The sequence below is a fragment of the Stereum hirsutum genome, assembly GCF_000264905.1.
Source record: "Stereum hirsutum FP-91666 SS1 unplaced genomic scaffold STEHIscaffold_8, whole genome shotgun sequence".
Classification (NCBI taxonomy): domain Eukaryota; kingdom Fungi; phylum Basidiomycota; class Agaricomycetes; order Russulales; family Stereaceae; genus Stereum; species Stereum hirsutum.
In genome coordinates, this window is record NW_006763138.1 from 1,292,131 (window position 1) to 1,304,915 (window position 12,785).

At 49.7% G+C, this 12,785-nt stretch overlaps 6 protein-coding genes across 6 annotated transcripts; 3 read left to right on the forward strand and 3 right to left on the reverse strand.

Annotated features, from left to right (window-relative positions):
• Positions 1–1,470: 1,470 nt before the first annotated feature.
• Positions 1,471–3,123, forward strand: STEHIDRAFT_139876 (uncharacterized protein; the record flags this gene model as incomplete). The annotated part of the gene is made up of 5 exons (XM_007304925.1): positions 1,471–1,523; positions 1,586–1,774; positions 1,842–2,460; positions 2,532–2,712; positions 2,796–3,123. 5 exons carry the CDS (start codon positions 1,471–1,473, stop codon positions 3,032–3,034), a joined length of 1,281 nt encoding a protein of 426 aa, XP_007304987.1. The 3' UTR covers positions 3,035–3,123.
• Positions 3,124–3,712: 589 nt separating this feature from the next.
• STEHIDRAFT_98491 (chaperone) lies at positions 3,713–4,434 on the reverse strand. Its single transcript, XM_007304926.1, has 4 exons — positions 4,270–4,434; positions 4,052–4,147; positions 3,890–3,971; positions 3,713–3,825 (listed from the first exon to the last, which is right to left on the reverse strand). Exons 1-4 carry the CDS (start codon positions 4,333–4,335, stop codon positions 3,800–3,802), a joined length of 270 nt encoding a protein of 89 aa, XP_007304988.1. The 5' UTR covers positions 4,336–4,434; the 3' UTR covers positions 3,713–3,799.
• A 314-nt stretch (positions 4,435–4,748) lies between these two features.
• On the forward strand, positions 4,749–7,039 carry STEHIDRAFT_139877 (phospho-2-dehydro-3-deoxyheptonate aldolase). The gene is made up of 9 exons (XM_007304927.1): positions 4,749–4,838; positions 4,976–5,093; positions 5,162–5,211; positions 5,279–5,321; positions 5,403–5,545; positions 5,786–5,924; positions 6,050–6,383; positions 6,455–6,520; positions 6,583–7,039. Coding segments are annotated over exons 1-9 (1,146 nt in total). The 5' UTR covers positions 4,749–4,837; the 3' UTR covers positions 6,835–7,039.
• A 284-nt stretch (positions 7,040–7,323) lies between these two features.
• On the forward strand, positions 7,324–7,875 carry STEHIDRAFT_111654 (uncharacterized protein; the record flags this gene model as incomplete). Its single annotated transcript, XM_007304928.1, has 2 exons — positions 7,324–7,356; positions 7,546–7,875. The coding sequence occupies 2 exons, from the start codon at positions 7,324–7,326 to the stop codon at positions 7,873–7,875; spliced, it is 363 nt and encodes a 120-aa protein (XP_007304990.1).
• Positions 7,876–8,824: 949 nt separating this feature from the next.
• Positions 8,825–10,439, reverse strand: STEHIDRAFT_139878 (uncharacterized protein; the record flags this gene model as incomplete). Its single annotated transcript, XM_007304929.1, has 4 exons — positions 8,825–9,160; positions 9,218–9,389; positions 9,457–10,072; positions 10,153–10,439. 4 exons carry the CDS (start codon positions 10,437–10,439, stop codon positions 8,943–8,945), a joined length of 1,293 nt encoding a protein of 430 aa, XP_007304991.1. The 3' UTR covers positions 8,825–8,942.
• A 540-nt stretch (positions 10,440–10,979) lies between these two features.
• On the reverse strand, positions 10,980–12,652 carry STEHIDRAFT_139879 (uncharacterized protein). The gene is made up of 4 exons (XM_007304930.1): positions 12,319–12,652; positions 11,608–12,232; positions 11,368–11,539; positions 10,980–11,310 (listed from the first exon to the last, which is right to left on the reverse strand). Exons 1-4 carry the CDS (start codon positions 12,609–12,611, stop codon positions 11,054–11,056), a joined length of 1,347 nt encoding a protein of 448 aa, XP_007304992.1. The 5' UTR covers positions 12,612–12,652; the 3' UTR covers positions 10,980–11,053.
• Between the last annotated feature and the right edge of the window lie 133 nt (positions 12,653–12,785).

Below are 12,785 nucleotides of genomic sequence, written 5' to 3' on the forward strand. Positions count from 1 at the left end.
CCTTCCCTTTCGCCGATGTGAGTCGTGAGTCGTGAGGCGTGACTGAGCCGGGCCACAGAACCTCCTAGGGGGTTGAGAAGCCAAGTAACTGGAACGGCCTTATAAAATGAATATGGTACAGGTAGAGCAGAGGACGTGAAACTTGATGCTGGTAAGTACGTACCGCTTGCAAATATTCTATTCACAGAAAGGAGCAATGCGAATATAGTACACTTAGATGTGATCTTTACAGACATGGCAGCACTTGACCGTATCGTGTAGTGTGGCACGGCTGCTCTAGATCTGCAGCAACAGCTTTGAAGGCTATTTGAAGGAGCACGGGTCCCTTTTTTGGATCGTTCTAAGTAATGACCAAAAATAGCCAAAAAGCTTGGAAGTTATTCGTGGACCACGCCACTACTTAGTCTCCCAATTAATGGAAAAGTAGACAAGATTTCAACTGGGCGAGCGAGGATCGTCTGTCTCAACACAGAACTTGACAGGAGACATAAGTAATCTGGCAGGTGCCACCCGGAGTTTAAGTAAGACATCGCCGGGAGGATCCGGGCATGCTCCTTGCCCAGGAGGGTGGCGTATTGGCATCGAGGTCCGATCCCAAAACCCAAAATCTGGGCGGTTCTGTACTCAAAGTTTGGGAGGATTTCTGTACTTTCGTGGATCGGGTAGTCCAAATAAGGGCACCTTCCGTACTCACGAGGGATTGGACCTTCTCTTAGACGAACGCCTAAAACACTGTTAATTTGACACAGAATGGTCTGTGCGGTGGCGTACAGTGTTAGGGAGTAGTAGTTAGCGACCAAGCCTAAAAACGTACAACGAAATTGTACGCATAGTGATCGGACCTAGGCAGTCCTGCTAGCTTTCCGTACGCACGAGGGCTGTTCAAGGGATCGGACCAAGAGCCAAATCCAGGCCAGTGATGTACTCACAGGATCAGAACTCACGTCACATTTGCCACCAAAACTGTACACATAAGGATCGAACCTCGATACCAATACGCCACCCTCCTCCTTGCCCCCATACGCGATCTTGAGCACGCCGATGAGGGAGGGGGAGGAATCCTCCAATGTCTTTCTGCTGGACCCTCTTTCAGGACATGCTCCCTGCTGAGATCCTTGGATTGGAAGCGGAAGAGGTTTGCTGTTCATGAGAGCGAAACTCGCTCTGCCAAAAAATTAATAAGTTTTCAAGCAAAGCAGCATGCGCTCCTGCACCCTATATATAAGGCAACTTCAATGCCTAAACCGTGCACTGGAAACTCAGGTTTTCTGCACGTACCCACGAAAATTCTCTTCTTATTCACACGAGGCGAGGTATCATATATCAATTCGCGGGCGTCTAACACGGTTGCATTTGAACCACCATCACCATCGTTGCTATCGATGTCAAGTACAGAGACGAGCATAGGCCTTACCGAAGGCTTCCACGCCTCTCTTGTTCGCTCATTGTCAGGTTCTTCTCATCCAGAGGATGACCGCTCTCGGATCATCTCTGTTTCTTTTGAACATCTTCCTGTGGAGATCGTCGGTTCGATAGCTGATCACGCTGAGCCTTGTGACTTAAGCGCTCTTTGCCGTGTCAATAGATACTGCAGTGCCGTATGCAGCGCCGTGCTTTATGGTGATCATATCATCATAAATGATAGTCAAAGCTTGAGTCTCCTGCACGATACTCTCCTACAACTTCGGCCAGATTTGGCTCTCATGGTGAGAGAAATAACCATTCATGCCGGAGTAGGAGGAGCCGGATGGTGGTTATCCGGTCCTGCTGGATAGTAAGCAGACCTTTCCTCTCACGAAGTTTTCCTTTCAGATCCATACTTATATTTGCCTACCTGACAGCCAGGCTCTTCAATCGATCATGACTCGCGGAGCGTTGGCCATAGCCGCCTGCGTCAATCTTCAGAGCCTCACCATACGAACCTCCGAGTCCAGCGGTCAATCGCCGTTCCCGCTATTTGATGAACTCCTCAACTTTCGACTTCGCCTTCCAGTTTTACGGCATATCTCCTTCTCCTTCCTCCTTGGGCTTGACACCATGGAATTCGTCGAACGACACTCCGAGCAGCTCGAATTCCTTTCGATCTACATGGCGGGTGATGTAGTTGCTCGCCAGTTCCTTTTTACCAAAGAACTATGCAACATATTTTCTACCCCACTACCAATCTCAACCATCCATTGCTCTCCGTTTTTGACTCCGATCTTCGTCCCTCGTTCGCGCATCACGGACGTATCCTTGTACTGGCCGTGCCGCCAACTTGAACTGGACGAACTACCCCATGTTGCTAAAGACATCATAGTACCTCTCACACAGTCGGGCAGGCCTGTCATCGTCCTTGCCTACGCGTCGCATGTATGGCATACAGAGTTCATGGCGCACGCAGCCGTACAATTACGGGAGCTGCAGTACCTGCGCATTGACAACTGTAACGAGAACCCGGATCTTGTGGACATTGGGAACGTTCGTATTATTTGTTATGAATACATGCGACGAATCGTTCTCATCGCTGACTGGCTTCGTTCTCCTTGCAGCGTAATATGCTCTCCGAGCTGTCCAAAATTCTGCCTTCTTTCAAGTCCTTGAAGATCCTTCTTCTATGTGACCGCATTCGCCGCAATCTACATGCTCCTAGTTCAACGTACGAAGATTTCAAGTTAATGCGGACATGGGCTTCACTCTGTCCAACTCTCGTGTATTGTGATCTCCCGGCCTGTACGTTTGCCTCTCGCTCTCCCTTCTGCGTTGACCTGATGTCCTTGTCCCGACCCTTCCCGCCGATGTCATATTCGACATAGCCCGAACTTTAACATGGATCCGCCACCCAAGCTACGACTTCTTCGTAATCGATAAGGAAGGGAAGGATCCTTACTTTGCAACGGAATTCGGCGACAACTGGGAACACAAGTTTCTTGCAACAGAGGAGATGTTAGAGTATTCTGCGCGTTGGAGTCAGCAGTATGAGGACCTGCGGGAAGATGGAATAATGGAAACGCTGAAGCCTTTGCTGGATCGGGGCGACAAGTTATCGCAGTGAAGTAGTGAGACTGATGTCTGTGCTTGGGTCCTGTCGCTTGTAGTGCTATCGAGAAGTTAGTGTCTTGTAGCCCACCTCAGTATACTGCTGCTGCCTCATCTCACTTTTCCTCAGATTCTTTTGGATGGGCAATTTGATACAGTGTGCAAAGGACACTGGTTTGGGTTTTCTATGTTTGGTCTGACCGTCTTTCTCGATGACAGTTGCAGTTTGGTTGGCGGGCCTGCGATACCCGAGCTATGTCGAATGCAACTCGTTCATCGTCGACAGGGATTGGAGCGGTTCGAGCTGGGTCCAACAGTAACTTTCAAAGATCTGAGAGATAGTTAGTTAGACGCCAGATACGATGAGTTCTCTTGTTGCCGCGATGCGAGAAGCTGTCGCGGTAAAACAATGTTTTCTCTGGGGTCCCTGAATTGACGAGACGAGACAAATCCACATCTGTGTATGTCACGTCGGCTCTGAGCCAGCCACCAACGAATATTATGATGATGTGTTACCTTTATGACCAAGGGGGTTGGACTGCTCTGCGCGCCACCGGGAATTGATGGGGGGCGTCTATATATCCCGTCGATAGACTTGCGCTGGGCTATTCTCCATTTTGCGTACGAGCATGTGACACTTATGCATTAATGGCTGAGGGGTGCAAGAGCTAGAGGTGATGTGTGGAGTAGAGTCGGGAAGCGATGCGATGCGATGTTCTATTAAATAAATATACGATAGGACAGCAACTCAGACATAAGCGCGGCCTGGATACTTTTAAGACTAAGAAGGGGGTGCGTTCATGGCCTCTACAAAAGTGATTCACCGAGAGTGAGGTTGTATGTGGAGATGCGAGGATTTGAAGGTACGTACCTGCATTCTGTTCTGCGAAGCGGGCCCCTACTCGTTCTGAGTGTTTCAAGAACTTATCTGCGCAGTTGGTCATGCATTGCTCCTATTATGGTGATGCGTGCGATGGGTGAATAGCTGTGGTCAGTCAAGGTGACCGTGAGATGTAAGTATATGGGTACACACCTCCTTCGACGACAGGGCTTTGCTGGTGAAGTCGTTGCAGCATGATGTAAAACATTTCTCCACAAGGTTCGAATACATCCTCAAGAAATCTTGCATCTATTACCGCCAAGAGTAACACGCCAAACGAGAACCGAACAGACAGGCAATGCGGTCAGTCAGTATTATTCCCGAAGAAGTGACGCGGATGCGAACAATACTGCCAGAGGCAAGCGACGAACCTGTTTCTTTTCAATGATCCTGTTCATCTGAGCCTGCTCTGCTGGGTTCATTGCTGAGAAATCCATGGTGAAGTGATATCAGAAAGCGAAAGGATAAGAGACGTTTTAGAAAGTGATAGAAAGGTAGAATGAGGAGACAACGACACAAGTCCCTGTCTGGCGCTTCGTCGCGGTTGGAAAGAGAAATGGAGGCCGGCGAGACGCGCGACGCGACCACGAAGCAGACCCCGGCCACCGGGCTTTCCGTTGGACCGTGAATTTGCCTTTCTTTCTCTCATCGGAGGACGTTAAAACCAAAATTCCGCTGTCTATCACTGATATATACTTATTTTACTCTGTCGAACGCATAATGTTGCTGTCGAAAAGGCGACGTTAGTTTGGCCGTCTTCCCCATTCGGACGACCGTGGACAGGAGTGATGATGTAATGCGGCAGTGACTCGAATTTTTTGGTTTGTAGAGGAGCGAATAGCGCTTGCAGGATCACCACACCTTCGCTACGGACTCTTTCCATCTGTTCCCCCAACATATTAAGACCAAGCAACAAACGTTCCTTCTGTCACCGTCACAAGTCAGTATTATTCGTATATAAAGCTCAGGCCTATGGGAGCGTCAATCTTCATACCCCCATTCTTCTGGTCTCTCCCATCTCGGGCTACTACTGTAATTGTTTTCGACTTCAGGCTCATTCTACTTGTTTACATCTAGTGGCTCCTATCGATATGGCTATTCCCTTTGCCGAAGCCCTCCAGAGGCTCGAAAACCGTCGCGTCAAGTCTACGCGACCGCTCATTCCTCCTCAAATCCTCCAGGAGGACCTTCCGTTGTGCGCTTCCTTTTACTGCCTGTATACTATGATATTAATCCAAAGTATCTGGTTTTGTTGTCGTTCAGGACCCTTTCTGCTGCTCAGACTGTTTTGGAAGGCCGAAAGGCAACAGAAAGTACATTGCAATCAACTGCAGACCTCACCTCTCACTCATCATTACAATGGATTTGCCGCCGTTTCAGATATTCTCCGTGGCTCCGATGACCGTCTTATCGTTGTTGTTGGGTGTGTAAATCTTTATCCTTCTATTAGAGGTTCTGATCCTGATCAGTCTAAACATGTCGCACCGCCTGTGTGAACATCCAGCCCATGCTCAGTTCATAATATCGAAGCTGCCACGGAGTACGCTCATAAACTCCATGCGTATGCTGTTGGTGCGAAGGAAGACCTACATATTATCATGCGTGTCTACTTCGAGAAGCCCCGGACGACTGTTGGTTGGAAAGGATGTGAGTCTCCCGTGTTCATACCTATTTTCAAGGGTTTATCTCGGGCTTTTGTTCGTCTTCCGTTCCGTACAAGTTACTCCTTCGTATCCCACCACTTTGTTATCTCCGTCCCTTCATCTTTCTGGGCGCTTGCCTACATCTTTCTCCCATGCATACCTGTTCCTAGAGTCCCTCCGCAAATTTAGAATCATACTAACCATGAACTGGCGCTACCTCGCGCTAACTTTCTATTATGAATAGTGATCAATGACCCCGACATGAACGGTTCCTACCAGATCAACCGAGGCCTCAGAATGGCTCGCACACTCCTCCTCGACGTCGCCAAGCTCGGTCTTCCGGCTGGCTGCGAATTCCTTGATACCATCAGTCCACAGTACACGTGCGTAATTTTCTCCAGTTTCACCCACTATTTTCCTTCCCTTCACACCAAACCATCTCACATCACCTCGTTTACTTCCCAATCAATCGTCATACTTCTTCTAACCTCTTACTCACCAAAAACAGCGCCGACCTGGTCTCCTGGGGCGCCATTGGCGCACGAACCACCGAATCCCAAGTCCACCGCGAACTCACCTCCGCCCTCTCCATGCCCACCGGCTTCAAAAACTCCACCGACGGAGGCGTAGGCGTCGCCATCGACGCCTGCAGAGCTGCGAAGAGCGGACACGTCTTCCTTTCTGTTGGTAAGGAGGGTCTGAGCTCGATTGTCGAGACGGAGGGAAATCCGGACGTTCACGTTATTTTGAGGGGCGGGTCGAAGGGGCCGAATTATGCGGCGGAGTATGTGAGGGAGGCGGGGGAGAAACTCGTCAAGGCGGGATTGCCTGCGAAACTCATGGTGCGTTATTCATGTGATTGTTCGTCAATATATATACCAATGGAGTTGACACTTCTGTTATGCGATCCCAGATCGACTGCAGTCACGGCAACAGCTCGAAGCAGCACCGCCGCCAGATCGACGTCGCCGAGGATATCGTACGTCTCGTCTATCTTCTCTCTCAGCGTCCTTTTTTAAACCTCGCCGTTTCTCCAAATAGGCACAACAACTTGAATCCGCCGATACCTCCTCCATGATCATGGGCGTCATGCTCGAGTCCAACCTCGTCGAAGGCCGACAAGACATCCCTCCCTCTGGCCGTGCAGGCCTCAAATGGGGCCAATCCGTGACCGACGCTTGTATCTCGTGGGAGATGACGGTGCCGGTGCTCGATAGGCTGAGGGAGGGCGTCAGGGGAAGGAGGAATGCGGTTTGGAAGGCGGCGAGCGAGGCGCAGGCGGCTACTGCGTGATGCAGAACCGAGGCATGTGAGAGGGGCAAAATACAACCGGGAGGAGAGGAGTGTGGGTGTATGTAGGATTCGATTTTTTGATGTCTTGTTCGTGGTGTACTGTAGTGTATTTTATCGGAAGCTGCAGTATGAGGAAGTCCTCTTACGATATAAAACGTGTCGAGGTCCCATAGATGCTACTCATTCTTCTCACTTTCGTTAACGCCGGCTTTGTACGTTTCGGATGAGAATGACTAAATCTATGTATGGACTGTTGTATTTCCTTTGTCCTACCCGCGCTCATGCTCGCTAGGGTGGAATCTCTATTCTATGACTTGTGGCGTGAAGTCGGAGTGAGCTATTGCGGCAGTGTGGCGTCAGGACCCCGGACACTAAAGAACAAATATCATACTCGACGCCACAAACACTGGTCAAATCTTCGTCTCTTACCTTCCTCTCAGTGTCTCAGACCCTCCCCTCTTTAAATTAAACAGCACTGTATATTCATAAATGGGCAAAAGTGCAAAGTTCCACAAGCGCAGCGTGAGTCCACTAAATAGCTCGATTCAGGGTCTCCTTTACTTCCGCATATCCCACCGCTCCCGATCCCTTTACCTTTCTGCTCCAAGATTGCGAACGCATGGACTATGAATTTTGTCTCACTGATTCTGACCTCTATCTTCCATACCTCTCACACCTATCTCCCTGCCCTCCCTCCGTCCATGTTTATAGAAAAAAATCGCCTCTTCCTCAGCAGGCGGAGGCTCCACCAAACCCGAAGCTGTCGCCTCAGCGAAGAAGAGGGCCAGCCTCAAAGACAAAGCTACTACGAAACCATCACCCTCAAACCCCGCCAAATCATCCGCACCAGCGTCCACCGTCAAAGCTCAGAATGTAAATGGATCGGCGAAGAGGAAACCCGGAGACGGAGGCGAGGGACATATATTGGGAGGAGCGGATTATGTGACGTTGATGATGGGGAGTCGGAGGAAGGCGAGGGAGGAGGCGAAGAAGTTGCCTAGGGATGAGGAGGATGGGGTGGAGGAGGCGATGGAAGAGTGAAGTTTTTTGACAGCGTGGTGGTGGTGGGTTGGTGAGGAGTTCCTGGATTTGGGCGAAGGCTGCCTCAGCGTAGTGGAGGGAACTTGGGTTCAAGAGGAAGGTGTTCAACGGATTTTACAACCGACCACGAGACACTCTGCGGCCAGGCAAACAATATGTGGCGTACATGCATCTTCAAGCTCGGGATAAGCCTATGTTAGGTCCCTGAGACCTCGAGTGGACAACCCGAGGTACGTTCCATCTGAGAATCACTATCCTTTGGCTAGGGTACTTTGGTTTTGGCAAGGCTGACCACCAACCGATATCTTCATCTATGCACAGTTGCTTGCTTGCACGGTTGCACCGGTGACCCGGATGGGAGCGAATTCATCCAGTTGGCGCTGCACATATTCACGAGGGTCCGCCAAAGATATCTGGGCGTCAAATGAGTAAGTAATAGAACCTCTGGCCCTTATAGATCCCCTCTCCTCGGTCCTGCAGTCATCGATTCCGACCCTCGCCGTCCCAGTTACTCCAGCTTGGATGGTATTTGGACCTACCGGCCGTACACATACAGACACATATACGTTCGCATGATAGAATGCTCGTCGCATTGGCTATCTCATATCAGGGATCACTTGGTGTATAGGACACTAGTCAGCAGAAGGATGCTGCAGACGTACATGTTCACAGCTAGCAAGATTCAGTGTACACATCACGTTCGCAGTTGTGCAAATAAATTGAACAAACGAAACACGAACGCTGAAATGTTCCGAGACCTCTTGATATATACTGCCCTCTTCCTGTATCTTGTCCACCTTGGATCCAGACGCTCTCGCCCCTCGGACAGGTTAATCGGTCCTCGAACATAATTCCCCTAATGCTCACCACCACCACCGGCACGCCATTCACGCGACACGTCTCCGGGATATGAAAAGCACAAATGATCGGAAATGTCAAGTCAAAGCGTGTGAGATTGGTCCTTGACGGTTAATGGGCTGACAGTATCTCGTAGCATACAAGTCGAATGCCTGACGTATTATGCTTGTACACCGAATCGTCTGAGAGAAAATCCAGTCCGTAGACCTCTATTTGCATGCTCTCTTCCACAGCGCATCCACGACGTCCACTATACCGTCCTTCCGGAGATCTTTGTATTGCTGGAGGAACGATGTTGCCAATTGTAACCCCTCCTTGGCGAACAGTTCCTGCACCCACTGGCTAGTAATGTTTGCTTTCATCCGACTACCCTTCATGTGCGGAACAAAAAACCGATACGAAGGATGTCGGATCCATAATGTGTTGGCTGTACATGCGGAGTTCAGCCACTGGGAGAATGAATTGAGCATCACATTACACCCACTTCCAGGAATTTTACAATACAGGAGGGTTGGGCAGTGCGACGCCCACTTGCGAACCATCCTGAAGTCGTCATAGAATGTCCGGGTTGAGTCTTCATAGAAACAGATCAAATGAAGAGCTTTCAGGGATTTGAATAACGGCAGGGTATCATCCAAAGTATTGAGAAGCGGACGCTAGATCATACTCCATCAATCAGGAACAAAAGATGCAGTTAGAAAGATGGTTTTGAGCAACACTCACGAAGAAAGAGTCTGGTGAGCTCTCTTCTCTGGTGAGTGATTCGATCACATTGTCGATTAACAACAACTCCATATGTTGAAGCTGGGTCGCAGAAAGTTCAATGAATTTGAGGTTCCACGACCAAGACGTATAAGAGACGGTGAGTACTGGACAGCCCGAGCTGGCGAGTGCATGGACTGCGATCGGTGCAACATCGTCGACATCTTCCGATGTGGTGGGCCAGAACAAACCAACGTCGCTAATGCGAGATCCGGGAAGAAATATCGGTGCCAAGAAGGGCGAACAAGCGATCTGAGACAAGGGTAAGGGAAGGGAATATCGAGTGCAGAGCTCAGCTGCGCCGGTGGCGGGAGTGTTATCTTCATCATCGACGTCGACGGTGGAGAGTATTGAGAGTGAGGAAAGGCGGAGGTAGTGCAACTGCACAAAATCAAGTACGTGCGCATCTAAAGAGAAGCAGATCTCCAAGTGACGCAGGGCTGGTAAGAATGGGACGGGGTGGAAGAATGTGCAGTACGCAGACCAGGCATCGAACCCGGAAGCGATCAGTGTTAGGTGACGCAGGTTGGTTAAAGCCGCTAGGAGCGATGAAGCACGATCTGTAAGATCGAACAATCTACGAGCGCAGAGAAAGTCAGCCACGGTACTACCTGGTGCTGCTTCGGAGACATTGAGCGATAAATCAAAGGCCCGTACCCGTCTATGTCCAAATCTTTTACAAGGTTAGCTAGCTCTGGCCGATGGTAAAGGATCGTGTCCGTAAATAGACTCAAGGATTGTTCGTTCACGAAAACCAACCGGCCACTGTAGAGGGCGTGAGTGCATGCAGTGTTGCAAGTCTTGTTGACTTTACAGAGAGAGTTCTGGTGACTGGAATGGCCTATCTCGTTTGCGATCAAGGCAAGGATCTCGGATGAGAGCTTGTCGAGGAAGAGAGTCTGTGAAGGGGACAGGGGAGCAATCCATGGACTCCTTTCAGCCATGGTGGCATATGAGCGATGTGGTTGAAGCTACAGTGGCCCAGTTGCGTGTCAATAAACACGGCCGAACACGTGCTGGGGCTGAAGTTCAGTCTCCGCTCAGCGCTCAAGCGCTCAATGCTCATGGAAAAAATGAATGAAAATCCCGGACCTCCCCTACGATAAGTGGATTGCCTCCGTCTTTCGAATGTCTACGCACCACCAGAAATCGTCAATGGGTATGCAAGTTGTCATGACATCAAATACATCCAATATTATAGGGCCTAAGCGTACGAGAAGCAGCAAGTGTAGTAGTTTTGCGCAGCTCAGGCCTCAAGCGCTCCTGAGGGCTCTGCACACAAGTTCGAATATTTTCTTCAATTCGGATACACATGGCCAATCAGATACCGATCTTCTTCCTCCTTGCACGCATGAAAAAATGGCACTATCTTGACCAAACCACATCATGATCAATATCCTGATTTTTTAGATCTTGCTTCATTTTTCTACTTGAATCCTAAGGCTCATTCTCGCACCTAGCACATTGTACTAACATCGTCTCGTGGCATATCAAGTTGAATATATGACGTATGCTTGTAAGGACACAATCATCTGATAGAAACCTAGCCGGTAGGCTTCTAGAATTCACGTATCCTGTCCCACAACGCATATACGACGTCCGCTATACCATCCTTCTCGATATCTTCGTATTGCTGAAAGAACGGTGTTGCCAATTCTGAACCCTCCTCGGCAAAAAGTTCCTGTGAACACAGGGCAATCGTGTCCTTAGACATCCACTGGTTGTGTGTACTGTCGATCCAATTTAAAGCAGTGCGAGCCTTCACATCCGGAACGAAAAAGTGATACGAAGGATGTCGGATCCACGCCGTCCCGGCTGTGCGTGCAGATTTAAGTGATCGGAAGAAAGAATTGAACATTACGAGACACCTACTTTGAGGAATTACACATTGCAAAAGGGTTGGGCAATGCGATGCCCACTCGCGGACCATCGTGAAGTCATCGTAAAGTGTCCTGCTCCTGTCTTCGTAGGGACCGGTCAAACAAAGGACTTTCAATGAGTTGAATGATGGCAGGGTATCGTCCAAAGTATCGAGAAGCTCTTCCTAGGCCACATTCCATAAATCAGCAACAAAAGATGCTGTTTAGCGAGATAGTATCGAGTGGCACTCACAAAGTAAGCTTCCGGATCACTTTCAAACTCTCCACTAGAAAGCTCTTCGTCTTTATTGTCGATCCACAACAACTCCAGATGTTGAAGATGAGTCGCGGAAAGTTCGATAAACTTGAGATTCCACGAGTAGGACCAGAACGAGACGGCGCGCACTGGACCGGCTGACTGGGCGAGAGCAGGGACTGCCGTCTCTGCGGCATTATCGACGTCGTCCCAGGACTCCCACCACAAAGAAACAGCGCTGACGCAAGATCCGGGGACGAAAATCGGTGCTAAAAATGGCGAACATGTGATGCGAGATACGGGCCCGGGTAAGGGAAGGGAATATCGAGCGCAGAGCTCAGCTGCCATGCCGGTGGCGGGAATGTCATATCCATCAAAGGCATCGACGGTGTATATTGAGAGTGAGGAAAGGCGGAGATAGTGTGACTGAACGAAATCAAGCACGTCCTTGTTTAGAGAGAAGCAGAGGTCCAAGTGACGCAGGGCTGGTAAGATTGGGATGGGGTGGAAGAATGTGCAGTACGGAGTCCAGCGTTCGTACTCGGAAGCGAAGATTCTTAGGCGACGCAGGTTGGTAAGAGCCGCTAGGAACGATGAACCACGACCTGGAAGATCAAGCAATCTACGGGGGCAGAAAACTTGAAAGTCAGCCACGGTACTCCCTGGTGTCGCTTCGGAGACGTTGAGCGATAAATGAAAGGCCCGTACCCATATATCTCCAAATCTTTCACTAGGGTGGCTAGGTCTGGTCGATGGCAAAGGATCGTGTCCGCAAAGAGATTTAGGGATCGTTTTGAGTCCACGAACTCCAACGAGCCACTGTAGAGGGCAGAAGTGCATGCAGCGTTGCACTTCTTGTTGACCTTGCAGAGAGAGCTTAGCTGGGGTGTCCAATAGTCCATTTCCTTTGCGATCAAGGTAAGGATCTCGGGAGGAAGCTTGTCGAGGAAGATGGTCTGTGAAGGGGATAGAGGGGCAATCCATAGACCCATTTCAGCCATGATGGCATATGAACGATGTGGTTGAAGCTAGTGAAGTTGCGTTAGGCTCTGTCCAACCGTTATATTTGAAATCGTGAAGACAATCGTTCACTGATATAAAAGTTGCGTGCCATAGTGAATACATCCGGACACGTGCAACTGGGGGCTAAAGTTCAGTCTCCGCTCAATGCTCAT